The sequence below is a fragment of the Somniosus microcephalus genome, chromosome 4, assembly GCF_052327205.1.
Source record: "Somniosus microcephalus isolate GS21.2 chromosome 4, FLI_Smic_1.0, whole genome shotgun sequence".
Taxonomy (NCBI): domain Eukaryota; kingdom Metazoa; phylum Chordata; class Chondrichthyes; order Squaliformes; family Somniosidae; genus Somniosus; species Somniosus microcephalus.
This window is the reverse complement of record NC_140990.1, coordinates 183,986,656-184,014,266: the sequence shown is the minus strand read 5'-3', so window position 1 is coordinate 184,014,266 and position 27,611 is coordinate 183,986,656. Positions and strand designations below refer to the sequence as shown.

Sequence of the window (27,611 nt, the reverse complement as noted above, 5' to 3'; positions counted from 1 at the left end):
CCAAATCACTACTCTGCTCTACAGCCTTGCCTTTTCTCTTTCGAGTTACAAATTTACTTGAACCCTCGCGCCCCCTTATTAGTTTAAAGCCCTATCTACTGCCCTGAGTACTGGGTACAACTCTGGGCCCTGGTACCCCACACCTGGAGTACTGCGTACAATTCTGGGCCCTGGTCCCCCACACCTGGAGTACTGGGTACAATTCTGGGCCCTGGTACCCCACACCTGGAGTACTGCGTACAATTCTGGGCCCTGGTACCCCACACCTGGAGTACTGGGTACAACTCTGGGCCCTGGTCCCCCACACCTGGAGTACTGAGTACAATTCTGGGCCCTGGTCCCCCACACCTGGAGTACTGCGTACAACTCTGGGCCCTGGTCCCCCACACCTGGAGTACTGCGTACAACTCTGGGCCCTGGTCCCCCCACACCTGGAGTACTGCGTAGAATTCTGGGCCCTGGTCCCCCCACACCTGGAGTACTGGGTACAACTCTGGGCCCTGGTCCCCCACACCTGGAGTACTGAGTACAATTCTGGGCCCTGGCACCCCACACCTGGAGTACTGAGTACAATTCTGGGCCCTGGTACCCCACACCTGGAGTACTGGGTACAATTCTGGGCCCTGGTCCCCCACACCTGGAGTACTGCATACAATTCTGGGCCCTGGTCCCCCACACCTGGAGTACTGGGTACAATTCTGGGCCCTGGTACCCCACACCTGGAGTACTGCGTACAATTCTGGGCCCTGGTACCCCACACCTGGAGTACTGGGTACAACTCTGGGCCCTGGTCCCCCACACCTGGAGTACTGAGTACAATTCTGGGCCCTGGTCCCCCACACCTGGAGTACTGCGTACAACTCTGGGCCCTGGTCCCCCACACCTGGAGTACTGCGTACAACTCTGGGCCCTGGTCCCCCCACACCTGGAGTACTGCGTAGAATTCTGGGCCCTGGTCCCCCCACACCTGGAGTACTGGGTACAACTCTGGGCCCTGGTCCCCCACACCTGGAGTACTGAGTACAATTCTGGGCCCTGGCACCCCACACCTGGAGTACTGAGTACAATTCTGGGCCCTGGTACCCCACACCTGGAGTACTGGGTACAATTCTGGGCCCTGGTCCCCCACACCTGGAGTACTGCATACAATTCTGGGCCCTGGTCCCCCACACCTGGAGTACTGGGTACAACTCTGGGCCCTGGTCCCCCACACCTGGAGTACTGAGTACAACTCTGGGCCCTGGTATTGCCTCGGTATTTTTCCAGTGTTTAGGGTACATTTGCCTGTGTTCGTGGTGTTTTCACGGTATCTGCCCTTGCTTTCCTGGGTAATTGCTCAGTGATATCCCGGGTATTTTCCCTGTGTTTTCCGGGGTATTTGACACGTTTTTTGGCGCGTTTGCCCTGTGTTTTCCGGGGTATTTACCATGTTTTCCGGGTAGGGTGTTGGTCGGGGTATTTGCCCTGTGTTTTCCGGGTGTTGGTCGGGGTATTTCCCCGATTCCCAGAACGCGCCGCAGTCGCAGTGACTCAGCTCTCTGTCACCGAACAGCACATTTCCGGGTCCGCCGAGGCCGCAGTCAGGCCGTCCCGGCCGGAGCCCCGCCGCCACCGCCGGCCGCTCTTCCAGGTCAGTGCCGCTTGCTGCCTGCCGGCCGCCGCAACAAAACACAGGCACCGGGCCGGAGCCTCCACACTCTTGGCCTGTCCCTGGTCCCAGGGGTTGGACGAGGGCCGGCGCCTGTGACCCTGACACATTCCCCGCAGCGATACACTGTATCCCGGGCCGTGTAGCCAGTCCCGACCCGGCAACAGTGTGAGAGGCGGAGAGACAGAGAGGAAATCAGCCAGGCTTCCTGCTCCTGATCACTGTCCAGTGACCCCTGGGATAGAGAGGGGGAAATCAGCCAGGGTTCCTGCTTCTGATCACTGTCCAGTGACCCCTGGGATAGAGAGAGGGGAAATCAGCCAGGATTCCTGCTCCTGATCACTGTCCAGTGACCCCTGGGATAGAGAGAGGGAAATCAGCCAGGGTTCCTGCTCCTGATCACTGTCCAGTGACCCCTGGGATAGAGAGAGGGGAAATCAGCCAGGATTCCTGCTCCTGATCACTGTCCAGTGACCCCTGGGATAGAGAGAGGGAAATCAGCCAGGATTCCTGCTCCTGATCACTGTCCAGTGACCCCTGGGATAGAGAGAGGGAAATCAGCCAGGATTCCTGCTCCTGATCACTGTCCAGTGACCACTGGGTTACAGAGCGGGAAATCAACCAGGGTTCCTGCTCCTTATCACTATCCAGTGATCCATGGGATAGAGAGAGGGGAATCAGCCAGGGTTCCTGTAGTGTCCGCGTTTAAATAACACACGGACTGCAGGAGAACGGTAATAACAGGTGTTTACTGAACAGAGGGTATGCTGGAACTAACTGTACAAATTGCTACATCGTGTTATATACAGGTGTGGTCACTACTGGTACTGCAGTATACAGAGGCTGTAAAAGATAGTTCCTCTCTTAAAGGTACATACATTACAATTCCTCCCCTTTTAGATAAACAGTACATAACATTCATTTAAAAATTAAATAATAACTAATTACAATTACAATTTTCTTTGTACTATATACATCAGCTGAACGTAATCATTTATAAATTCAGTCTTTGAGGAGGCTTCCTGATCCTGTCTGGATAGCGCCTTTCTCGAATATCCTGTTCTTGAGGCGGAGTCGATTCTGGCTCATTGTCATTAGTTGGTTCATCAGCTTCCAATACCACTGATTCTGAGGTAGACGCAATCTGTACTTCGGGTTCATCACCAGGTGCGTATGATCGTGGCATGGATTTGACTTGTTCCTGTGACTCTAGAATCTGGTCAGCGTGGCGTCTCACGATGCTCTCTCCAACGTCCACTGTGTACATTAGTGGTCCCTGCCGTGTGCATATCGTTCCTGGCTGCCATTTTTCTGTTCAGTAGTCGCGGGCCAAGACTGGTTGCCCTATCTTGAAGCTCCTGGTTGGCTTCTCATTGATGTGCTGGAATTGCTTATTCTCAACATCTCGTCTTATGTTTGGTTTGAGCAAATCCAGGCGACGTCTTAACCTTCGGTTAAAGAACATCATGGCTGGAGCTTGGTTGGTGACTGCATGTGCCGCATTCCGGTAAGCAAACAAGAAATTATTCACCTTGTGTTGCAGTGGTATGTTGTTGTTATACATCGCCTTTATTGCTTTTTTAAAGGTTTGAACAAACCTCTCAGCCAATCCATTTGTGGCTGGATGATATGGGGTGGATGTGTAATGCTTTACCCCATTATTCCTCAAAAACCTCCGGAAATCCTCGGACACAAACTGTGGTCCATTGTCGGAGCAAATCTGTTCTGGCAAACCATTCCTGGCGAAGATGGTCCGTAGGACTGCAATAGTTTTCTCCGTGGTGGTGGAGGACATTTTGATGACCTCTGGCCATTTCGAATGTGCATCCACGGCGATTAAAAACATTGAGTCCATAAATGGACCAGCAAAATCAATGTGTACCCGTTGCCATGGAGATGAGGGCCACTCCCATGGGTGTAGCAGGGCCTGTGGTGGAGCGTTTTGGACTTTCTTGCATCCTGTGCAGCTCTTGGTCATTTCCTCAATTTCTTTATCGATTCCCGGCCACCACACAAACGCCCTGGCTAGGCTCTTCATTTTTACCCCTCCCAGATGACCCTCATGAAGCTCATTGAGCACTCTATCTCTCAACTTGGGTGGAATTACCACTCGGGATCCACACATCAAGGTCCCCCGGCACACTGACAGCTGTTCTCTCCTTGGCGAGAATGCTGGCAACAGTGAGTCGCCATGTGCTGGCCATCCCTTCACCGTCAAATCATAGACCAGAGAGAGTGTCGGGTCATTTCGGGTTTCCTTCTCTATACTTGAGTTTGTAACAGGTAGACATTCGACTATGGTTGAATGGAATATCTCAACAGGGTCCACTGCAGGTGCTTCCTCCACCGTACGCAGCGGCAGGCGCGACAGCCCATCAGCGTTTCCATGCTGTTTCGTGCCCTTATACTCTATTTCGTATTGATGTGCCCCTAGAAAAAGGGACCATCTTTGCAGCCGTTGCGCCGTCATCACCGGAACGCCCTTCTTTGGGTTAAAAATGGAGACAAGAGGCTGGTGATCAGTCAGTAAGGTGAATTTCTGCCCGTGCAGATAGTGATTGAACTTCTTCACCCCCCACACCAGGCTGAGGGCCTCCCTGTCAATCTGGGCATAGTTACACTCGGCTGAGGTTAACGAGCGTGACGCAAAGGCTATTGGCCTCTCTGAACCGTCATGGAATTTGTGCGAGAGCACCGCTCCAATGCTGTAGGGAGACGCATTACATGCCAACCGAATCGGTAGTGTTGGATTGTAGTGGGCCAATACTTCTTTTGAAGTGATTAGGCATTTACATTTCTGAAAGGCACGCTTACACTCATCACTCCATTTCCATGCTACTCCAGTTTGCAGCAGGGCGTTCAGTGGATGCAGAATTGTAGACAAACTTGGCAAGAACTTATGGTAGTTGTTCACCAACCCGAGGAACGACCTCAGTTGCGACACATTTTCCAGTGCTGGAGCCTTGACTACTGCCTCAATCTTGTCTGGGGACTTATGTAACCCCTCTTCATCAATCACGTGGCCACAATACGAGATTTGTTTCCTGAAAAACTCGCATTTGGGGTGGTTGGCTCGTAGCCCATATTCTTGTAATCTAGTGAGCACCTGCTCCAGGTTGGCAAGGTGTTCACTGTCATTTTCGCCCGTAACCAGGATGTCGTCCAAATAACACTGGGTCCCCGGGATCCCTTGCAGGACTTGTTCCATCGCCCTCTGCCAAATAGCCGGAGCTGATGCTATCCCGAATACCAGTCGGTTGTACTGGTAAAGACCTTTGTGAGTGTTTATCGTGAGGTATTTTCTAGATGCTTCTTCTACCTCCATTTGTAGATACGCTTGGGCCAGATCAATCTTCGTAAAGTGTTTCCCTCCAGATAGTGAGGCGAAAATATCTTTTATCCGCGGAAGTGGATATTGTACTGTGTGAAGGACTGGGTTCACAGTTACCTTAAAGTCCCCACAGATGCGAACCTTCTTCAGCTCCCCAGGCGTGCTGCTCAATGATTTCTTCATTACAGGAACGATGGGTGTGGCCCACTCGCTCCAGTCCACCTTGGACAGCACACCCGAATGCTCCAGACTCTCCAGCTCTGCTTCGACGGCTGGGCGGATTGCATACGGTACCGATCTAGCGTAAAAAAATGTTGGGTTTGCGTTATCTTCAATTTTTATCGTTGCCGTTATGCCTTTTAGAGTCCCAAGTCCTTGCTGGAACACTTCTTTCGCGTCAGTTAGAATTTTTGACAGTCGTCCAGGTGTGACGTCGTCATCCTTTTTGTCAGCCACAGTTAGCGCCTGAATGGAATGCCAATCCAATTGTATTTTTCGGATCCATTCACGTCCCAATAATGGTGGTCCTCCATCTTGTAGTATATATAGATACAGTTTCTGTGTTTCCTTGCCGTTATATTTAACGGGCGCCGTTATATTTAACGGGCACCCTTATTTTTCCTCTGGGCTAGACTTTTTGCCCCGTATATGTCTTCAAGACAATGGACGTCTCCTTCAAGGGTATGTGTGAGAATAGCCGCTCATAGTCTCGTCGATTCATGACTGTTAGGGCTGATCTTGTGTCCAATTCCATCTTTACTTGGGACCCTGCTATCATGAGGGTGACCCAAATGGTTCGGTGATCCTCCTTTGTGATCACGTTGTGTAACTTTAGACAATTTAGTCTCCTGCTCCCGGAGTCATTATCACTCTTCTGATCTTCTGAACTACTGTCCGTCATCTTTTGTACTTTCTTGTACTTTTCCTTAGTAGTTCTTTTAGTGTTGGTTTTCTTTCCCGACCTGCAGACTCATGCTGTGTCCCACTTTTCCACATTGCCTGCATACTTTGTCCTTAAACCAGCAATCCTTCTGCTCATGGGTTGTTCTGCCGCAGTGATAGCACTTTTCTGCTTCATATGCCATTTCATTGGTGCTATATTCTTGCAGTTTCTGTTGTATTTCCGCAGCTCCCCGTGCTGCTGCTTCGTAGGATACTGCAACGCTGAAAGCCTTTTCTAGCGTAAGGTCCTTTTCCGAATGTAGTCGTTTCTGGGTTCCTTCACTCTGGAGCCCGCAGACAAACTTATCCCTTAAGGTATCTGCCAGTCCTGCTCCGAACTGGCAGTGTTTCGATAACTTGCGTAGTTCCGTAAGATAGTCAGCATTACTTTCGTCTTTGTGTTGGTTTCTTTTATGGAACTTGAATCTTTCTGCTATCAGCAGCGGTGTAGGGTTTAGATGTTCCTGTAAGATATTGACAATCTCTTCAAAGCTTTTCTCCATTGGTTTAGCTGGGGTAATTAAATTCCGCAATAGGCCGTACGTTCTCGCGCCCATCAAATTCAATAATACCGACGCCTTCTTTTCATCGGCCACCTCATTTGCCTTGCAGTACACTTCAATTCTTTCCACATACGTGGTCCAGTCTTCTATTTCGTTGTCGAAAGCAGTGATGCTGCCACTCTTCGGTACCTTGGGTGGTTTAAAATGGCGCCTCCCGCGCTTTTCCTTCTTCCCCAATGGATTAAAATGGCGCCTCCCGCGCTTTTCCTTCTTCCCCCCACTGCTGCCAACGCTGCTCCTAGCGTTCTAAATAGTAATGGCGACGCCTCGCAGCTTTCTGCACGTCTCTCTTTTGTTAATTAATTTTCTTCATTTTCTTCTTCTTCGACGCTGTCCACTGCGCGTCTCTTTTCCTTCCCCCTTTTTTATTTTCTTGAACGCTGCCCGGCTCTTGAGCACCGGCCGCGCCCTGTGCACTCCACCCTCTCTCTCTCTTTTTCTTCCCAACGACGCTGCTCGGCCCCCTTGCAGAGCCGCTCGATCGAGCTCTAGCCCGCTGCAGTCTGGGAAGGGTCAGCGCACTACCTGCTACCAGCCCGATTTGCTGGAACACCCTGACTGGAGAACCAAGCCCAGCCCTCCACAGCCTCCCCTGCGATTCTCTGAACTCCGATGGATCACTGGGCGGTTGCCCGCGGTCGACGCCCGTTGCTCTGGCTTCGACCTCCAAGAAGCTTCTTTTCAGGGATGGATCCCCGTGAGGTGATGCAGTACTGCAGGTGAGTTCGAACCTGCTCGTCGCCACTGTAGTGTCCGCGTATAAATAACACACGGACTGCAGGAGAACGGTAATAACAGGTGTTTACTGAACAGAGGGTATGCTGGAACTAACTGTACAAATTACTACACGGTGTTATATACAGGTGTGGTCACTACTGGTACTGCAGTATACAGGGGCTGTAAAAGATAGGTCCTCTCTTAAAGGTACATACATTACAGTTCCTGCTCCTGATCGCTGTCCAGTGACCACTGGGTTAGAGAAAGGGGGCATCAGCCAGGGTTCCTGCTCCTGGTCACTGTCCAGTGACCACTGGGTTAGAGAGAGGGGATATTAGCCAGGGTTGCTGCTCCTGATCACAGCCCAGTGACCCCTGGGTTAGAGAGAGGGGGCATCAGCCAGGGTTGCTGCTCCTGATCACTATCCAGTGATCCATGGGATAGAGAGAGGGGGAATCAGCCAGGATTCCTGCTCCTGATCACTGTCCTGTGACCCCTGGGATAGAGAGAGGGGGAATCAGCCAGAGTTCCTGCTCCTGATCACTGTCCTGTGACCCCTGGGATAGAGAGAGGGGGAATCAGCCAGAGTTCCTGCTCCTGATCACTGTCCTGTGACCCCTGGGATAAAGGGGTCCCAGGGGTTGGACGAGGGCTGGCGCCTGTGACCCTGACACATTCCCCACAGCGATACACTGTATCCCGGGCCGTGTAGCCAGTCCCGACCCGGCAACAGTGTGAGAGGCGGAGAGCAAGAGAGGAAATTAGCCAGGCTTCCTGCTCCTGATCACTGTCCAGTGACCCCTGGGTTAGAGAGAGAGGGGGAATCAGCCAGGGCTGCTGCTCCTGATCACTGCCCAGTGACCCCTAGGTTAGAGAGAGGGGGCATCAGCCAGGGTTCCTGCTCCTGATCACTATCCAGTAATCCCTGGGATAGAGAGAGGGGAAATCAGCCAGAATTCCTGCTCCTGAGCACTGTCCTGTGACCCCTGGGATAGAGGGGAATCAGCCAGGGTTCCTGCTCCTGATCACTGTCCAGAGACCCCTGGGTTAGAGAGAGGGGGAATCAGCCAGGGTTCCTGCTCCTGATCACTGTCCAGTGACCCCTGGGTTAGAGAGAGGGGGAATCAGCCAGGGTTCCTGATCACTGTCCAGAGACCCGTGGGTTAGAGAGAGGGGGAATCAGCCAGGGTTCCTGCTCCTGATCACTGTCCAGAGACCCCTGGGTTAGAGAGAGAGGCAATCAGCCAAGGTAGAGAATGAGGCATGGGGTGAATGTGGTAGAGGAGGGGAGAATGGGGTGGGGGTGCGGATGGAGATGAAGGGGATGGGGAGGGTAGAATGGGGCGGTGAAGGAAACAAATGGGTGGGGGAAGTATTTGTGGAAGGGGGAGTCTGCAATGGGGGTCTGACACTCATCCACTCTCTGCTCATGCAGGTGTTCGAAGGGGGGATGGATTTCACCAACTTGCGATTCCAAGGCCTTCTCAATGACATCAGTGAGAACCTGGGCTCCGACGAGCTGAAGGCTATGAAGTTCCTTTGCCGAGATTTGTTGAGCAGTAACCGGCTTGATAGGGCTGATTCCGGGCACAAACTCTTCAGCGTTCTGCAGGAGCAGGGCCTCCTTGAGGTGAGCGACAGCTTCATCGTTGCTGAGCTCCTGTACCGGATCAAACAGTTCAGGCTCCTGAAGAGAATGAATTACGACAAATACCAGGTCTGCAAGAAGCTGAAGGGCAAAGGAAATGCAAGGATCTCATCGTACAGGTGAGCAAGGCCTTACGGCCAGCTGGACCTGCACCGACCCTCCTTTATGTTCATCTCAGGAGGATTGCATTGAGGGGAGATGCTGGGGAAGCCTAAGCTATGTGGGGTCAGGTGCTCCAGCTATGTGGCTGGTTCCCAGTGGAGCTGTCAATCACATGGCTAGCAGCAGTGGCTATTCCCTGAAACATTTGCAAATGAGCTGATCCCAGTTAGCCAGCCTCCCAACAAGGCTGTGTGTTGGGGGACGAGAGAAGGACCACTCTCAAATCTGATTAACGCGATAAATACGGGTATTTATAAAAAGAGTTACAATATTTAAATATATTTGTATCTGCCCTGGGAGTGTTTGATGGGATGTTTTAGAGGGAGCTTTACTCTGTATCTAATTCATGCTGTACCTGCCCTGAGAGTGTTTGATGGGACAGTGTAGAAGGAGCTTTACTCTGTATCTAACCCATGCTGTACCTGCCCTGGGAGTGTTTGATGGGACAGTGTAGAGGGAGCTTTACTCTGTAACCAATCCATGTTGCACCTGCTCTGGGAGTGTTTGATGGGGCAGTCTAGAGGGAGCTTTACTCTGTATCTAACCCGTGCTGTACCTTGTAAAGCCCGCGCCTCAATAATACACGGACTTCGGGAGAACAGTTTAACAGGTACTTTACTGAACAAGAGGCAGCTTGAAACTGAAACTACAGAAGCCTGCTAGGGCCTTTTATACAGGGGTGGTCACTGCCGGTACTGCAGTGTAAGACCAGTTATTCCCTTAAAGGTACATACACAACAATCCCTCCCCTTTTAGATAAACAGTACATAACATTCATTTAACAACTAAATAATAACTAATTACAATTACAATTTTCTCAGTAATATATACATCAACGGAAATAGTCATTTATAAGTTCAGTCTTTGAGGAGGCTTCCTGATCCGGACTGGATAGCGCCTTTCTCGAGTAGCCTGGTCTGGCGGTGGAGTCAATTCTGGCTCATTGCCATTGGTTAGTTCGTCAGCTTCCAATACCCCTGCTTCTGAGGTAGACGCAATCTGTACTTCGGGCTCATTACCAGGTGCACATATTTGTAGTACAGGTTTGGCTTGTTCCTGTGACTCTAGAATCTGATCAGCATGGCGTCTCACGATGCTCTCTCCAACGTCCACTGTGTACATTAGTGGTCCCTGCTGTGTGCATATCGTGCCTGGCTGCCATTTTTCTGTTCGGTAGTCGCGGGCCAAGACTGGTTGCCCTATCTTGAAGCTCCTGGTTGGCTTCTCATTTATGTGCTGGAACTGCTTATCCTCAACATCTCGTCTTATGTTTGGTTTGAGCAAATCCAAGCGACATCTTAGTCTCCGGTTGAAAAACAGTACGGCTGGAGTTTGGTTGGTTACTGCATGTGTCGCATTCCGGTAAGCAAACAGGAAGTTACCCACCTTGTGTTGCAGTGGTATGTCGTCATTATACATTGCCTTTATGGCCTTTTTAAAGGTCTGAACAAACCTCTCAGCCAATCCATTTGTGGCTGGATGATGTGGGGCAGATGTGTAATGTTTCACCCCATTATTCCTCAGGAACCTCCGGAAATCCTCAGACACAAACTGTGGGCCATTGTCGGGACAGATCTGTTCTGGCAACCCATTCCTGGCGAAGATGGTCCTTAGGACTGCAGTAGTTTTCTCCGCGGTGGTGGAGGACATTTTAATGACCTCTGGCTATTTCAAATGGGCGTCCACAGCGATTAGAAACATTGAGTCCATAAATGGACCAGCGAAATCAATGTGTACCCGTTGCCATGGAGATGAGGGCCACTCCCATGGATGTAGCGGGGCCTGTGGTGGAGCATTTTGGACCTTCTGGCATCCTGTGCATCTCTTGGTCATATCCTCGATTTCTTTATCGATTCCCAGCCACCACACAAACGCCCTGGCTAGGCTCTTCATTTTTACCCCTCCCAGATGACCCTCGTGAAGCTCATTGAGTACTCTATTTCTCAACTTGGGTGGAATTACCACTCGGGATCCACACATCAAGGTTCCCCGGCACACTGACAGCTGTTCTCTCCTTGGCGAGAATGCTGGCAACAGTGAGTCGCCATATGCTGGCCATCCCTTCACCGTCAAATCATAGACCCGAGAGAGTGCTGGGTCATTTCGGGTTTCCTTCTCAATACTTGCGTTTGTAACAGGCAAACATTTGACTATGGTCGCATGGAATATCTCCACAGGGTCCACTGCAGGTGCTTCTTCCGCCGTAGGCAACGGTAGGCGCGACAGCCCATCAGCGTTTCCATGTTGTTTCGTACCTTTGTACTCTATGTCATACTGATATGCCCCTAGAAAAAGTGACCATCTTTGCAGCCGTTGCGCCGTCATCACCGGAACGCCCTTCTTTGGGTTAAAGATTGAGACCAGAGGTTGATGATCAGTCAGTAGGGTGAATTTCTGCCCGTGCAGATAGTGATTGAACTTCTTCACCCCCCACACCAGGCTGAGGGCCTCCCTGTCAATCTGGGCATAGTTACGCTCGGCTGAGGTTAGCGAGCGCGATGCAAAGGCTATTGGCCTCTCTGAACCGTCAAGGAATTTGTGTGACAGCACCGCTCCAATGCCGTAAGGTGACGCATCACATGCCAACCGAATCGGCAGTGTTGGGTTGTAGTGGGCCAATACTTCTTTTGAAGTGATTTGGCATTTACATTCCTGAAAGGCACGCTTACACTCATCACTCCATTTCCATGTTACACCAGTTTGAAGGAGGGCGTTCAGTGGGTGCAGAATTGTAGATAAATTCGGCAAGAACTTATGGTAGTAGTTCACCAACCCGAGGAACGACCTCAGTTGCGACACATTATCTGGTGCCTGAGCCTTGACTGCAGCCTCAATCTTGTCCGGCCACTTATGCAACCCTTCCTCATCAATCATGTGGCCACAATACGAGATTTGTCTCCTGAAGAACTCGCATTTGGGACGGTTGGCTCGTAGCCCATATTCCTGCAATCTCGTGAGCACCTGTTCCAGGTTGGCAAGGTGTTCATTGTCATTTTCGCCCGTAACCAGGATGTCGTCCAAATAACACTGGGTTCCCGGGATCCCTTGCAGGACTTGTTCCATTGCTCTCTGCCACATAGCCGGGGCCGATGCTACCCCAAATACCAGTCAATTGTACTGGTAAAGGCCTTTGTGAGTGTTTATCGTGAGGTATTTCCTAGATGCTTCTTCCACCTCCATTTGTAGATACGCTTGAGCCAGGTCAATCTTTGTAAAACGTTTCCCTCCAGATAGTGAGGCGAAAATATCTTCTATCCGCGGAAGCGGATACTGTACTGTGTGCAGGACTGGGTTCACAGTCACCTTGAAGTCCCCACAGATGCGAACCTTCCTTGGCTCCCCAGGCGTGCTGCTCAATGCTTTCTTCATTACAGGAACGATGGGTGTGGCCCACTCGCTCCAGTCCACCTTAGACAGCACCCCCGAACGCTCCAGACTCTCCAGTTCAGCTTCCACAGCTGGGCGTATCGCGTATGGCACCGGTCTGGCCTTGAAAAATTTTGGGGTTGCGTTATCCTCAATCTTTGTGGTTGCCTTTACTCCTTTTAGAGTCCCAAGTCCTTGTTGGAACACCTCTTCCGCGTCAGATAGAATTTGTGACAGACGTCCAGGTGCGCTGTCATCATCTTTTTTGTCAGTCACAGTTAGTGCCAGAATGGAATGCCAATCCAATTGTAATCTTCGGATCCATTCACGTCCCAATAATGGTGGTCCTCCATCTCGTAGTATATACATGTATAGTTTCTGTGTTTCCTTTCCGTTATATTCAACTGGCACCCTTATTTTTCCTCTGGGGTAGACCTTTTGCCCCGTGTATGTCTTCAATACAATGGACGTGTCCTTTAAGGGTATGTGTGAGAATAGCCGCTCATAGTCTCATCGATTCATGACAGTTAGGGCTGATCCTGTGTCCAATTCCATCTTCACTGGGGACCCTGCTATCATGAGGGTGACCCAAATGGTTCGGTGATCTTCTTTTGCGATCATGTTGTGTAACTTTAAACAACTTAGTCGCCTGCTCCCGGAGTCCTTATCACTCTCCTGATCTTCTGAACTACTATCTGTCAGTTTCTTTAATTTCCTGTACTGTTCCTTAGTAGTTCTTGTCGTGCTGGTCTTCTTTCCCGACCTGCAGACTCTTGCTATATGTCCCATTTTCCCGCATTGCCTGCATATTTTGTCTTTAAACCAGCAGTCCTTCTGCTCATGGGTTGTTCTGCCGCAGCGATAGCACTTTTCGGCTCCATACGCCATTTCGTTAGCGCTGTATTCTTGTGGTTTCTGTTGTATTTCCGCAGCTCCCCGTGCTGCTGCTTCGTAGGATACTGCCACGCTGAAAGCCTGTTCTAGCGTCAGGTCCTTTTTTGAAAGTAGTCGTTTCTGGGTTCCTTCACTCTGGAGCCCGCAGACAAACTTATCCCGTAAGGTGTCTGCCAGTCCTGCTCCGAAGTGGCAGTGCTTCGATAACTTGCGTAGTTCCGTAAGATAGTCAGCATTGCTCTCATCTTTGTGCTGGTTTCTTTTATGGAACTTGAATCTTTCTGCCATCAGCAGTGGTGTAGGGCTTAGGTGTTCCTGTAAGATATGAACAATCTCCTCAAAACTTTTCTCCATTGGTTTAGCTGGGGTAATTAAATTCCGCAATAGGCCGTACGTATTCGCACCCATCAGATTTAATAATACCGACGCCCTCTTTCCATCGGCCACCTCATTTGCCTTGCAGTACACTTCGATTCTTTCTACATACGTGGTCCAGTCTTCTACCTCGTTGTTGAAAGCAGTGATACTGCCACTTTTTGGCATCTTGGGCGATTTAAAATGGCGCCTCCCGCGCTTTTGCTTCTTCCCCAATGGAATAAAATGGCACCTCCCGCGCTTTTGCTTCTTCCCCAACGGGATAAAATGGCACCTTCCGCGCTTTTGCTTCTTCCCCTTACTGCCACGCTGCTCCTAGCGTTCTACGGGGTAATGGCGGCGACCCGCAGCTTCGGCGCGTCTCGCTTTCCTTCCCCCTGTTTAGTTTCTCTCCGCTGTCCTGTTCTTGAGCCCGACCGCGCCCTGTGCGCTCCACCCTCTCTCTCTTGTTTTCTTTTCCCGGCGACGCTGCGCGGCCCGATTTGTAGAGCCGCTCGATCGAGCTTGAGCCCGCCGCAGTCCGGAAGGGTCAGCGCGCTACCTGCTACCAGCACGATTCGCTGGAACCACAGTCTCTCCCACAATTCTCCAAACACCGATGGATTCTTTGGGCGGTTTCCCTCGGTCGACGCCCGTTGCTCAGACTATGACCTTCCAGGACCTTCCTTTCAGGCGAGATCCCCATGAGATGATGCCACACTGCAGGTGAGTTCTAACTTACTCATCGCCACTGCAAAGTCCGCGCCTCACTAATACACGGACTTCGGGAGAACAGTTTAACAGGTACTTTACTGAACAAGAGGCAGCTTGAAACTGAAACTACAGAAGCCTGCTAGGGCCTTTTATACAGGGGTGGTCACTGCCGGTACTGCAGTCTAAGACCAGTTATTCCCTTAAAGGTACATACACAACATACCTGACCTGGGAGTGTTTGGTGGGACAGTGTAGAGGGAGCTTTACTCTGTATCTAACCCATGCTGTACCTGCCCTGGGAGTGTTTGATCGGACAGTGTAGAGGGAGCTTTACTCTGTATCTAACCCGTGCTGTACCTGCCCTGGGAGTGTTTGATGGGACAGTGTAGAGGGAGCTTTACTCTGTATCTAACCTGTGCTGTACCTGACCTGGGAGTGTTTGGTGGGACAGTGTAGAGGGAGCTTTACTCTGTATCTAACTCGTGCTGTACCTGCCCTGGGAGTGTTTGATGGGACAGTGTAGAGGGAGCTTTACTCTGTATCTAACCTGTGCATTACCTGCTCTGGGAGTGTTTAATGGGACAATGTAGAGGGAGCTTTACTCTGTATCTAACCCATGCTTGACCTGCCCTGGGAGTGTTTAATGGGACAGTGTAGAGGGAGATTTACTCTGTATCTAACCCATACTGTACCTGCCCTGGGAGTGTTTGATCGGACAGTGAATAGGAAGCGTTAATCTTTATCTAACCCATGCTTTTTCTGTCTGGGAGTGTTTGTTAGGGTTGTGTAGAGTGAGCTTTACTCTTACATAGAATTACGTAGAACATACAGTACAAAAACACGCATTCAGCCCAACCGGTCCATGTCGGTGTTTATGCTCCACTCCAGCCTCCTCCCATCTTTCCCCAGCTAACTATCAGCATAACCCTCTATTCCCTTCTCCCTCATGTGCTTATCTAGCTTTCGCTTAAATGTATCTATTCTTTTCGCCTCAACCACTCCCTGTGGTAGCGAGTACCACATTCTCACCACTCTCTGGGTAAAGAAGTTTCTTCTGAATTCCCCATTGGATTTCTTGGTGACTATCTTATATTGATGGCCTCTAGTTTTGCTCTTCTCCACAAGTGGAAACACTCTCTCTCTCTGTCTACTCTATCAAAACTTTTCATAATTTTAAAGACCTCTATTAGGTCTCCCCTCAGCCTTCTCTTTGCAAGAGAATAGAGACCCAGCCTGTTCATCCTTTCCTGATCGGTATAACCTCGCATTTTTGGTATCATCCTTGTAAATCTTCTGTGCACCCTCTCCAGTGCACAGTACTCCAAGTGTGGTCTAACCAAGGTTCGATACAAGTTTAACATAACTTCACTACTTTTCAATTCAATTCTCCTAGAAATAAATCCTGGTGCTGGGTTTGATTTATTTTTATGGCCTTATTAATCTGTGTCGCTACTTTCAGTGATTTGTGTATTTGTACTCCGAGATCCCTTTGCTTCTCCACCCCATTTAGATTCTTATTTTCCAATTAATATGTGAACTTATTTTTCTTACTATAATGTAATACCTCACACTTATCTGTATTAAAATTAATTTGCCAATTATATGCTCATTCTGCAAGTTTATTAATATAAGAACATAAGAAATAGGAGCAGGAGTAGGCCCTTCGAGCCTGCTCCGCCATTCAATGAGGTCATAGCTGATCTTCTGCCTCGACTCCATTCACCGGCCCTATCGCCATATTCCTTGATGCCCTTACTAGTCAGAAATCTATCGACTTCTGTTTTGAATATACCCAATGACTAAGCCTCCACCGCCCTTCTGGGGTAGAGAATTCCAAAGACTCACCACCCTCTGTGTGAAGAAATTTCTTCTCATCTCAGTCCTGAATGGCCTACCCTTTATCCTGAGGCTGTGGCCCCTGGTTCTAGACTCCCCAGCCAAGGGAAACATTCTCCCAGCATCCATCCTATCAAGCCCTGTAATAATTTTGTATGCTTCAATGAGATCCCCTCTCATTCTTCTGAATTCAAGAAAATACAGGCCTAGTTTACTCAATCTCTTCTCATACGACAGTCCCGCCATCCCAGGAATCAATCTCGTGAACCTTCATTGCACTCCCTCTATGGCAAGTATATCCTTCCTTAGGTAAGGAGACCAAAATTATACACAGTACTCTAGGTGTGGTCTCACCAAGGCCCTATATAATTGGAGTAAGACTTCTTTTTTCCTGTACTCAAATCCTCTTGTAATAAAGGCCAGCATACCATTTGCCTTCCTAATGGCTTGCTGCACCTGCACATTCACTTTCAGTGACTCATGTCCAAGGACAACCAGGTCCCTTTGAGCATCTGCATTCCCCAATCTTTCACCGTTTAAGAAACATTCTGCCTTTCTGTTTTTTCTACCAAAGTGAATAACTTCACATTTATCAACATTATATTCCATCTGCCATGTTCTCGCCCATTCACTGAGCCTGTCGAGATCCCCTTGACGCCTCTTCACATCCTCTTCACAACTGACACTGCCACCTAGCTTTGTATCATCAGCAAATTTGGAAATGTTACATTTAGTCCCCTCATCCAAATCATTGATATAGATTGTGAGTAGCTGGGGCCCAAGCACCGATCCTTGCGGTACCCCACTAGTCACAGCCTGCCATCCTGAAAAAGACCCGTTTATCCTTACTCTTTGTTTTCTGTCTGTTAACCAATTCTCAATCCATGCTAGTATATTACCTCCAATTCCATGTGCCCTAATTTTGTTCACCAACCTCTTGTGTGGGACCTTATCGAAGGCCTTCTGAAAATCCAAATACACCACATCTACCGGTTCCCCTTTGTCTACTCCACTAGTTACATCCTCAAAGAACTCCAATAGGTTTGTCAAACAGGATTTCCCTTTCATAAATCCATGTTGACTCTGCCCAATCTTACTATTAGTTTCTAAGTGCCCAGTTATTGCATCCTTTATAATAGATTCCAGCATTTTCCCAACTACTGATGCGAGGCTAACAGGTCTGTAGTTCCCCGTTTTCTCTCTCCCTCCTTTCTTAAATAGCGGGTTACATTTGCTATCATCCAATCTGCAGGAACCGTTCCAGAATCTAGAATTTTGGAATATGACAACCAATGCATCCACTATCCCAATGGCCACCTCTTTCAAAACCCTAGGATGTAGGTCATCCGGTCCTTGGGATTTATCGACTTTTAGTCACATTAATTTTGCTAGCACTGTTTTTTTACTAATAATTTCTTTAAGTTCCACATTCTCGCCACACCCTTGGTTTTCTCGTATTTCTGGGAGATTTTTTGTGTTTTCCTCCGTGAAGACAGAAACAAAGTATTTATTAAATTTCTCTGCCATTTCCTCATTCCCCGTTATAAATTCTCCCCTCTCTGACTGTAAAGGACTTACAGTTACCTTCACCAGTCTTTCCCTTTTCACATACCTATAGAAGCTTTTACAATCCGTTTTTATATTTTTCGCTAGTTTGTGCTCATATTCCATTTTCCCTTTCTTTATCAATTTCTTGGTCCCCCTTTGCTGACTTCTAAAAAGATCCCAATCCTCAGGCTGACCGCTTTGTCTGGCAACTTTATAAGCTTCCTTCTTTGACTTAATACTAGCTTTAATTTCTTTTGTTAGCCATGGTTGGATCACTTTTCCTTTTGGGTTTTTATGCCCTAGAGGAATATATGTTTTTTGTTGCAAATTACGCATTATTTCCTTGAATGTTAGCCATTGTATGTCCACCTTCATACCTTTTAGTGTAGTCTCCCAATCTACCATGGCCAACTTGTCCCTCATACCCTTGTAGTTTCCTCTGTTTAGATTGAAGACCTTAGTTTCAGATTGGACTATATCACTCTCAAACTTAATGTAAAATTCAATCATATTATGGTCACTTGTCCCTAAAGGCCCCTTTATAAGATTATTGATTACCCCTTTCTCGTTACACCGTGCCAGATCCAGAATCGCCTGTTCCCTGGTTGGTTCCTCCACATACTGATCCAGGAAACCATCTCACATGCATTCCAAGAATTTGTCCTCCACACCATTAGTGGTAATTTGATTTGCCCAGTCAATATGTAGATTAAAGTCCCCCATGATTACCATATTGCCCTTGTTACATGTACTTCTAATCTCTTGATTGATACTGTGCCCTACATTACCACTACTGTTTGGTGGCCTATACACAACTCCCACCAATGTTTTCCGCCCTTTGCAGTTCCTCAGCTCCACCCAAACTGATTCCAATTCTACATCATGATCTGCTGAGCCAAGATCTTTTATCTCTGCCGTACCGATCTCATCCCTTATTAACAGCGCTACGCCACCTCCTTTTCCTTTTTGTCTGTCCCTCCTAAATGTTGAGTACCCTGGCTGGAACATTCAGTTCCCAGCTTTGGTTACCCTGCAACCATGTCTCTGTAATGGCAATTACATCATACCCATTTACTTCTATTTGTGCCATTAATTCATCCACCTTGTTGCGAATGCTACGTGCATTTAGATAAAGTGCCTTCAACTTTGCATGTTTAATATTTTTCTGCACTTTGACCCTCTTTACTGTTGGCCTTTGTTTCTGCTCCCTATCTTCTTGTAATTTGCTGCAGTCCTCCTCAGTATTGACTATACCCCCCAATTTGGTGTCATCTGCAAATTTCGAAATTGTGTTTTTGATTCCAAAGTCAAAATCATTAATATAAATTATGAACAACTGTGGTCCCAGCACTGATCCTTGTGGGACCCCACTTCCACCTTCTGTACTCTGAATAGCTACGCTTTACCCCTACTCTTTGCTTTCTGTCTTTCAGCATACCAGCTATCCATTCTGCTACTTGTCCCCTGAGTGCGCCTGCTCTGATCTTATTTATTAGTCTAATATGTGGCACCTTACCAAAGGCCTTTTGGAAATCTAGATAAGTTACATCTGCTACATTACCCTTGTCTACTCTCTCTGTTACCTCCGCAAAGAATTCAATGAGGTTGGAAAGCAAAAATTTCCCTTTTGCAATCCATGCTGACTATTCATTATTATTCTATTATTATTACACTATTCACTTCATTATTATATTTTTGGTTTCTAGATGTTTTTTCTATTTTCTCCTTTAGTAGGGATTCCATTATTTTTCCTACCAATTATGTGAAGCTGACTTGTCTATAGTTCCCTGGATAGGTTCTGTCTCCCTTCTGTGTAGAGGGAGCTTTACTCTGTATCTTACCCGTGCTGTACCTACCCTGCGATTGTTTGATGGGACAGTGAGCATGCTATGGAAAGTTTTGAACATATTACCATAATTTTCATTTTTGAAATGTTTTTCTAATGGTTCAGTAGTTTAGCGTTGAGTTAGCACCTCCTCTGGAGAATTGGAGAGGATTCCATTCAATTCAGCCTTCTCCTGACTTATATCTGCATCCGAGGCATCTTTTATGTTATAAACTTGCTTCTAATTGCAGACAGCTTTTGTTCGAGGTATCAGAGGATATCACTATGAATGACCTGGAGACTGTGAAACTTTTATTGCACAACGACCTGTCCAAATCTAAGCTGGAGAACATCACGGTGAGTACAATGGTTGTGCTGTATTTGGTGCCTGACACACTCCAGCCTGTGTTATCTTGTGTATAACATAGAATTTTATAGCACAGAAGGAGGCCGTTCAGCCTATCGCTCCTCTGCCCTCTCTCTGATAGAGCTATCCCCTCGGTCCCATTTCCCTGCCGTTGCCCCATATCCATTTTTTTTCTTTAAAAAATATTTATCCACTTCCCTTTTAAAAGCGATGATGAATTCTGCTTCCCTCACTGTATCTGGTAGGGCGTTCCATGTCCTTACATCCCTCTGTATACATAAAAAATTCTCCTAACTCTCCCTTTGAGCTTCTGGAGGTGATCTTAAATTGATGCCGTCTAGTTATTGACTCACCAAACATTGGAAATAGTTTCATCCTGATTTATAATAGCAAAATACTGCAGATGCAGGAAATCTGAAATAACAACAGAAAATGCTGGAAATACTCAGCAGGCCAGGCAGCATCCGTGGAGAGAGAAACAGGGTTAACGTTTCAGGTCTGGGACCCTTCACCAGAACTGGAAAAAGCTGGAACTGTAACAGATATTAAGCAGTTTCAGCCTGTTCTTGCCCCACGGAACTTATCTCTTCCTATCTCGACTCTATTTTTTCTCCCCTTGTCCAGTCTCTTCCCACCTACATTCGCGACTCTTCCGACGCCCTCCATCACTTTAACAGTTTCCAGTTTCCTGGCCCCAACCGTCTCCTTTTCACTATGGACGTCCAATCCCTCTACACCTCCATTCCCCACCAGGACGGCCTTCGGGCGCTCCGTTTCTTCCTTGAACAGAGGGAGAGTCAGGTAGCGGATTCAATTTAATGTGAGGTAATATATGTAGGAGGAAAAACAAGGAATGAGAGTGTACACTAAATAGAAAGAGACTGAAAGGTGTAGATGAACAGAGACCTAAGAGTTCAAATACATAATTCCCTGAACGTGCAGGGAGATAAATCCATAAAAAGGGCAATAGCAGTTAGGGTTTTTCAAATAGGGACAGAGAGTAGAAGAGTTAAGCAGTAATGATAAATTTATACTAATCATTGTTTAGGCCACAGTTCGAGTATTGTGTGCAGGTTTGGGAGCTCTATTGCAGAAAGGACATTAAAACCATAGACAGCGTACAGCACAGATTCACCAGGTTGATGCCAGGGATGGGAAACTATATTTATGAGGAGAGACTTGAGATACTGGGACTGTTTCCACGGGAGCCGAGAGAGATAAGAGGGGATTTAATTGAGCTTTTTAAAATTATGGAGGGTTTTGTTGGAGTGAATAGGGAAAGACAATTTCCTCTGGTTGGGGAGTCAGTGACGAGGGGTCACCAATTTAAAACTGTGACTCAGAGTGAGGAGAGAGGTTAGGAGAAATTTCATAGTCTCAGGATAAGGGGTCGGCCATTTAAGACCGAGATGAGGAGGAATTTCTTCACTCAGAGGGTTGTGAATCTTTGGAATTCTCTGCCCCAGAGGGCTGTGGATGCTGAGTCTTTGAGTATATTCAAGGTTGAGACAGATAGATTTTTGGACTCTAGGGGAATCAAGTTTTATATGGAGATTGGGCGGGAAAGTGGAGTTGAGGTCGATGATCAGCCATGATCTTATTGAATGGCAGAGCAGGCTCAAGGGGCCGTATGGCCTACTCCTGCTCTTATTTCTTATGTTCTTAAATGAATAGCTAAATCAATAGTAGTCCCATCTGATCTACTCTTCACCAACAGTTTGTTGTGTAAATCTGACATTTCACTTCTTCCTCAGACGATGCTGGATGCCCTCATTGAAATGGAGAAGGAGGGATTGCTGGAAGAAGATAATATGAAGCTTCTGGAGTACATCTGCAAACAACTGGGGGAGGATTTAGTGAAGAAGTTTGACCGTTACAGACAGAAAGGTAATGACCATTGACCTCAGCCCAGTGTTGTACTGAGAGCAATGCAGAAATGGTCGGTGACAGTGAATCTGGGGCCATTATGATGCAAATTACAACACTCCGATTTGCTGCTTTAAAGATAAGCCCCCTTTCTGCTGGGTGATATAGATCGGTGATTTCAGCTAATCCACCAGCTCTAATTGACTCTCATGCCCACTCCCGCCCCCTTGACCCTGGCGTCCAAACTCTCCAGGGGACTTAATTGGTCTCAGTTCCCAGCCTGGGAGTGGTCAGTGGGTGGTGGTCAGAGATCAGGGGGCTGTGGGCAGGGTAGGGCAGGGGGCAGCAGGTAGTGGGCAGCTGGCAGGGTAGGGCAGGAGGTAGCGGGTGGTGAGTATTGGGTGGTTGGTGGTAGGCAGAGGGCAGGGGCAGCAGGTAGTAGGCAGTGGGTGGTGGTCAGCGGCACGTCATCCACCAGCCGGGTAGCGGTCCAGCCCTCCATTCAAAACGGGTGAGATTGGAGTATCGAAGATCCGATGATAGCCCAGGCACTCCTCTCCTGTCGTCTCATCAGGGCCCAGATGTGCTGGGTAAAGATCCAGGACACGGGGCCATTCCTCCTGTGTCTGCACTGTATTCGATTTTTGAAAGTCAATGGGTGCTGATTCTAACTGCTCCCATCAGAGATCAGCTACCCCAGCACAGATGGGCAGTTTATTCCAAAACTCGTTACTCTGCGACCCTTTTAAACTGTGAATCCCATTACTGCGGCCCCGTTACTCTGCGGCCCCGTTGCCCTGCGGCCCCGTTGACCTGCGGCCCCCGTTACCCTGCGATTCCTATGCTGATTTGTTCCTTTGTTAATTTAGGAAGCTGGCAGGATGAGGAATCTGCTCTGGTGCTGGCTCCGACTCCCGAGACCCACTGTCTTGCTGGGATCTTAGTTGCACGAAGTACGCAGCCCATAGAGCTGCCGCCTGCTGTAAGTACGCCTCCTGTTCAGTGCACATAATCTGACTAAGGGGATGTGGTGGACAGGCACCGGCCGTGAGTTCAATGAGAGGAGGGGACAGTAAGAGAAGTTGAATGGCTGAACTTGTTCTCACATTGAACAACTTCTCCTTTGACTCCACTCATTTCCTCCAAATCAAAGGTGTTGCTATAGGTACCCACATGGGTCCTAGCTATGCCTGCCTTTTTGTGGGATATCACAGAATCACAGAAACCTCACAGTACAGATAGAGGCCATTTTGGCCCATCGAGCCTGCACCGACACATATCCCACCCGATCCCTGTAACCCCTACACCAACACATATCCCACCCTATCCCCGTAACCCCACGTATTTAATCCCCCTAACACTAAGGGTCAATTTTTATCATGGCCAATCAACCTAACCCGCACATCTTTGGACTGTGGGAGGAAACCGGAGCACCCGGAGGAAACCCACGCAAACACGGGGAGAATGTGCAAACTTCACACAGACAGTCACCCGAGGCCGGATTCGAACCCGGGTCCCTGGCGCTGTGAGGCAACAGTGCTAACCACTATGCCACCGTGCTGCCCACATAACGGATATGTGGAACACTCTTTGTTCCAGTCCTACTCGGGTCCCCTCCCTCACCTCTTTTTCCGGTACATTGATGACTGTATCGGTGCCGTTTCCTGCTCTCGCCCTGAACTAGACAATTTCATTCACTTTGCCTCCAATTTCCACCCTTCCCTCTCCTTCACATGGTCCATCTCCGACTCTTCCCTTCCCTTCCTCGACTTCTCCGTCTCCATCTCTGGGGATAGGTTACTGACCAACATTCACTACAAGCCCACTGACTCCCACAGCTACCTGGACTACACTTCCTCCCACCCCGCCTCCTGTAAGGACTCTATTCCGTTCTCCCAGTTTCTCCGACTCCGCCGCGTCTGTTCTGACGATGCCACATTCCATACCAGTGCTTCCGACATGTCTTCCTTTTTCCTCAACCGAGGATTCCCCTCTACCGTGGTTGACACGGCCCTTGACTGTGTCCGTTCTATCTCCCGCACTTCTGCCCTCACCCCTGCCCCTCCCTCCCGTAACAACGATAAGGTTCCCCTTGTCCTCACCTTTCACCCCACCAGCCTCCACATTCAACGGATCATCCTCCGCCATTTCCGCCACCTCCAAAGTAAATCCCACCACTAAACGCATCTTCCCCTCCCCTCCCCTCCCCTTTCAGCATTCCGTAGGGACCGCACCCTCCGAGACACCCTAGTCCACTCCTCTATCACCCCCAGCACCCCTTCCCCTTCGCCCAGCACCTTCCCGTGCAAGCGCAGGCGATGCAACACCTGCCCTTATACCTCCTCCCTTCCCACTGTCCAGGGCCCCAAACACCCCTTCCAGGTGAAACAGTGATTTACTTGTACTTCTTGCAATTTAATATACTGTATTCGCTGCTCATGATGCGGTCTCCTCTACATTGGGGAGACCAAACGCAGATTGGGTGGCCGCTTTGTGGAACACCTCCGTTCAGTCCGTAAGGATGACCCCGAGTTTCCGGTCGCCTGTCATTTTAATTCACCGCCCCATTCCCATTCAGACCTCACTGTACTCGGGCTCTTGCATTGTTCCACGGAAGCTCAGCGTAAACTCGAGGAACAGCACCTCATCTTCCGATTAGGCACTTTACAGCCTTCCGGACTCAATATCGAGCTCAACGATTTCAGATCATAACCTCGGCCCCCATTACATTTTTACTTATTTTTTATCCACACCTTTGTTTTGGCCCTTTCCCCCCCCACTTTTTTTCTCTCCCACATGGCAGCTGTCTCCCATTCTGCCAGCGCATTTCACACCTAATCTAGAGCCGTCTTTTGTCTCCACTAGTCCTATCACCATCTCATCTCGTTTTGAATACCTCTTAATGTCTCTTCACTTCTCTTTTGTTCTCTCCCAGCCTGGCCTTCAGTCTTGACAAAGGGTTTGACCCGAAACGATGACTCGCTGGGGGAGGGGATGTGGTAGGAGGTGGAGTGAATGGTAGTGTGAACTAGGATGGGGTTGATAAGGGTAAGGGGTGCGAGGGGGGGAAGGGGATAATAAGGAGTCCCTCCCACTCACTGAATGGGAGCTGGGATAACCCCGCCGCAATAACAGGCCCATCCCACTTATTGGGAGCTGGGATAATCCGACTCCTAATAATCCCAGCTCAGACACCATCCTTGGGCTAGAAAGTCCATGAGTGGAGGTCCATGGAGCAGTGTCCCCCCTGGGGAACAGGGTGTTGGGGAGGTGGGCGAAGGAGAGACCCTGGCCCATGGAGCAGTGTCCCCCCCCCTGGGGGACAGGGTATTGGGGAGACCCTGGCCCAGGGAGCAGTGTGTCCCTGGGGGACCGGGTATTGGGGAGACCCTGGCCCAGGGAGCAGTGTGTCCCTGGGGGACCGGGTATTGGGGAGACCCTGGCCCAGGGAGCAGTGTGTCCCCTGGGGGACCGGGTATTGGGGAGACCCTGGCCCAGGGAGCAGTGTGTCCCTGGGGGACCGGGTATTGGGGAGACCCTGGCCCAGGGAGCAGTGTGTCCCCTGGGGGACCGGGTATTGGGGAGACCCTGGCCCAGGGAGCAGTGTGTCCCCTGGGGGACCGGGTATTGGGGAGACCCTGGCCCAGGGAGCAGTGTGTCCCTGGGGGACTGGGTATTGGGGAGACCCTGGCCCAGGGAGCAGTGTGTCCCCTGGGGGACCGAGTATTGGGGAGACCCTGGCCCAGGGAGCAGTGTGTCCCCTGGGGGACCGGGTATTGGGGAGACCCTGGCCCAGGGAGCAGTGTGTCCCTGGGGGACCGGGTATTGGGGAGACCCTGGCCCAGGGAGCAGTGTGTCCCCTGGGGGACCGGGTATTGGGGAGACCCTGGCCCAGGGAGCAGTGTGTCCCCTGGGGGACCGGGTATTGGGGAGACCCTGGCCCAGGGAGCAGTGTGTCCCCTGGGGGACCGGGTATTGGGGAGACCCTGGCCCAGGGAGCAGTGTGTCCCCTGGGGGACCGGGTATTGGGGAGACCCTGGCCCAGGGAGCAGTGTGTCCCCTGGGGGACCGGGTATTGGGGAGACCCTGGCCCAGGGAGCAGTGTGTCCCTGGGGGACCGGGTATTGGGGAGACCCTGGCCCAGGGAGCAGTGTGTCCCTGGGGGACCGGGTATTGGGAAGACCCTGGCCCAGGGAGCAGTGTGTCCCCTGGGGGACCGGGTATTGGGGAGACCCTGGCCCAGGGAGCAGTGTCTCCCCTGGGGGACTGGGTATTGGGGAGACCCTGGCCCAGGGAGCAGTGTGTCCCCTGGGGGACCGGGTATTGGGGAGACCCTGGCCCAGGGAGCAGTGTGTCCCCTGGGGGACCGGGTATTGGGGAGACCCTGGCCCAGGGAGCAGTGTGTCCCCTGGGGGACCGGGTATTGGGGAGACCCTGGCCCAGGGAGCAGTGTGTCCCCTGGGGGACTGGGTATTGGGGAGACCCTGGCCCAGGGAGCAGTGTGTCCCCTGGGGGACCGGGTATTGGGGAGTCCCTGGCCCAGGGAGCAGTGTGTCCCCTGGGGGACCGGGTATTGGGGAGACCCTGGCCCAGGGAGCAGTGTGTCCCTGGGGGACTGGATATTTGAGAGACCGTGGCCCATATTCAGGTGCGACTGATACGTGCTGGCGCAGTCAGAGGATCGAAGACATTGGGCACACTGAGAGTTCTGAAGGATAATGTGCACCCGAAGTGTTACCATGCCCTTTGTGCTTTCGTCTACACACTGACCCACTCTGCGTATCCAATGTTTTCAGTTTGTATTTTAGATTTGACACTGATCGTATCCTTAAATCAACTCGCTTTCTGTTCAATGCAGGAACAGTCGGGACCCCTCATGTCGCTAGAACCCCACAATCGATTGTTGGCGGAATTTTCACTACTTTCTGGTGCGTATAATTACACTGCCAGGATTCACTGGGTAGCTGGGAAAATTTTATCTTCCCTCTGATTGGATTGAATCAATCTGAAGTATCGAGTCAGCACAACAAAAAACTGGGTCCATTACTAGTGGGTACACGTCTGTCGCTGTATTACACTGGGGGACAGCATTGGTGGGTACAGGTCTGTCACTTCATAACACGTGTCCAGTACTGGTGGGTGCAGGTCTGTCACTGTATAACACAGGGGGACAGTATTGGTGGTTACAGGTCTGTCACTATATAACACTGGGGGTCAGTATTGGTGGGCACAAGTCTGTCGCTGTATAACACTGGGGGACAGTATTGGTGGGTACAGGTCTGTCACTGTATAACATTGGGGTTCAGTATTGGTGGGTACAGGTCTGGCACTGTATAACATTGGGGTACAGTACTGGTGGGTACAGGTCTGTTGCTGTATAACATTGGGATCCAGTACTAGTGGGTACAGGTCTGTCCCTGTATAACACAGGGGGCCAGTATTGGTGGGCACAGGTTTGTCACTGTATAACACTGGGGGACAGTACTGGTGGGCACTAGTCTGTCACTGTATAACACTGGGGTTCAGTATTGGTGGGTACAGGTCTGGCACTGTATAACATTGGGGTACAGTACTGGTGGGTACAGGTCTGTCGCTGTATAACACTGCAGTCCAGCACTAGTGGGTACAGGTCTGTCACTGGATAACATTGTGTGGCAGTACTGGTGGGCACAGGTCTGTCGCTGTATAACATTGGGGGACAGTATTGGTGGTTACAGGTCTGTCGCTGTATAACACTGGGGGACAGCATTGGTGGGTACAGACTGTTGCTGTATAAGACTGGGGTACAGTATTGGTGGGTACAGGTCTGTCACTGTATAACACTGGGGTC

General features: G+C 49.7%; 1 protein-coding gene across 1 annotated transcript in view; it reads left to right on the top strand.

The window, feature by feature from the left end:
* Positions 1–1,545: 1,545 nt before the first annotated feature.
* The window catches only part of LOC147120057 (caspase-8-like), a 54,440-nt gene continuing 28,374 nt past the window's right edge, over positions 1,546–27,611 (top strand). The window contains exons 1-6 of the mRNA XM_085985573.1: positions 1,546–1,630; positions 8,637–8,968; positions 19,800–19,905; positions 21,670–21,802; positions 22,651–22,763; positions 26,640–26,709. Coding sequence (XP_085841699.1) covers positions 8,652–8,968; positions 19,800–19,905; positions 21,670–21,802; positions 22,651–22,763; positions 26,640–26,709 — 739 coding nt within the window. The 5' untranslated portion in view covers positions 1,546–1,630; positions 8,637–8,651. The remainder of the gene's footprint in view (positions 1,631–8,636; positions 8,969–19,799; positions 19,906–21,669; positions 21,803–22,650; positions 22,764–26,639; positions 26,710–27,611) is intronic.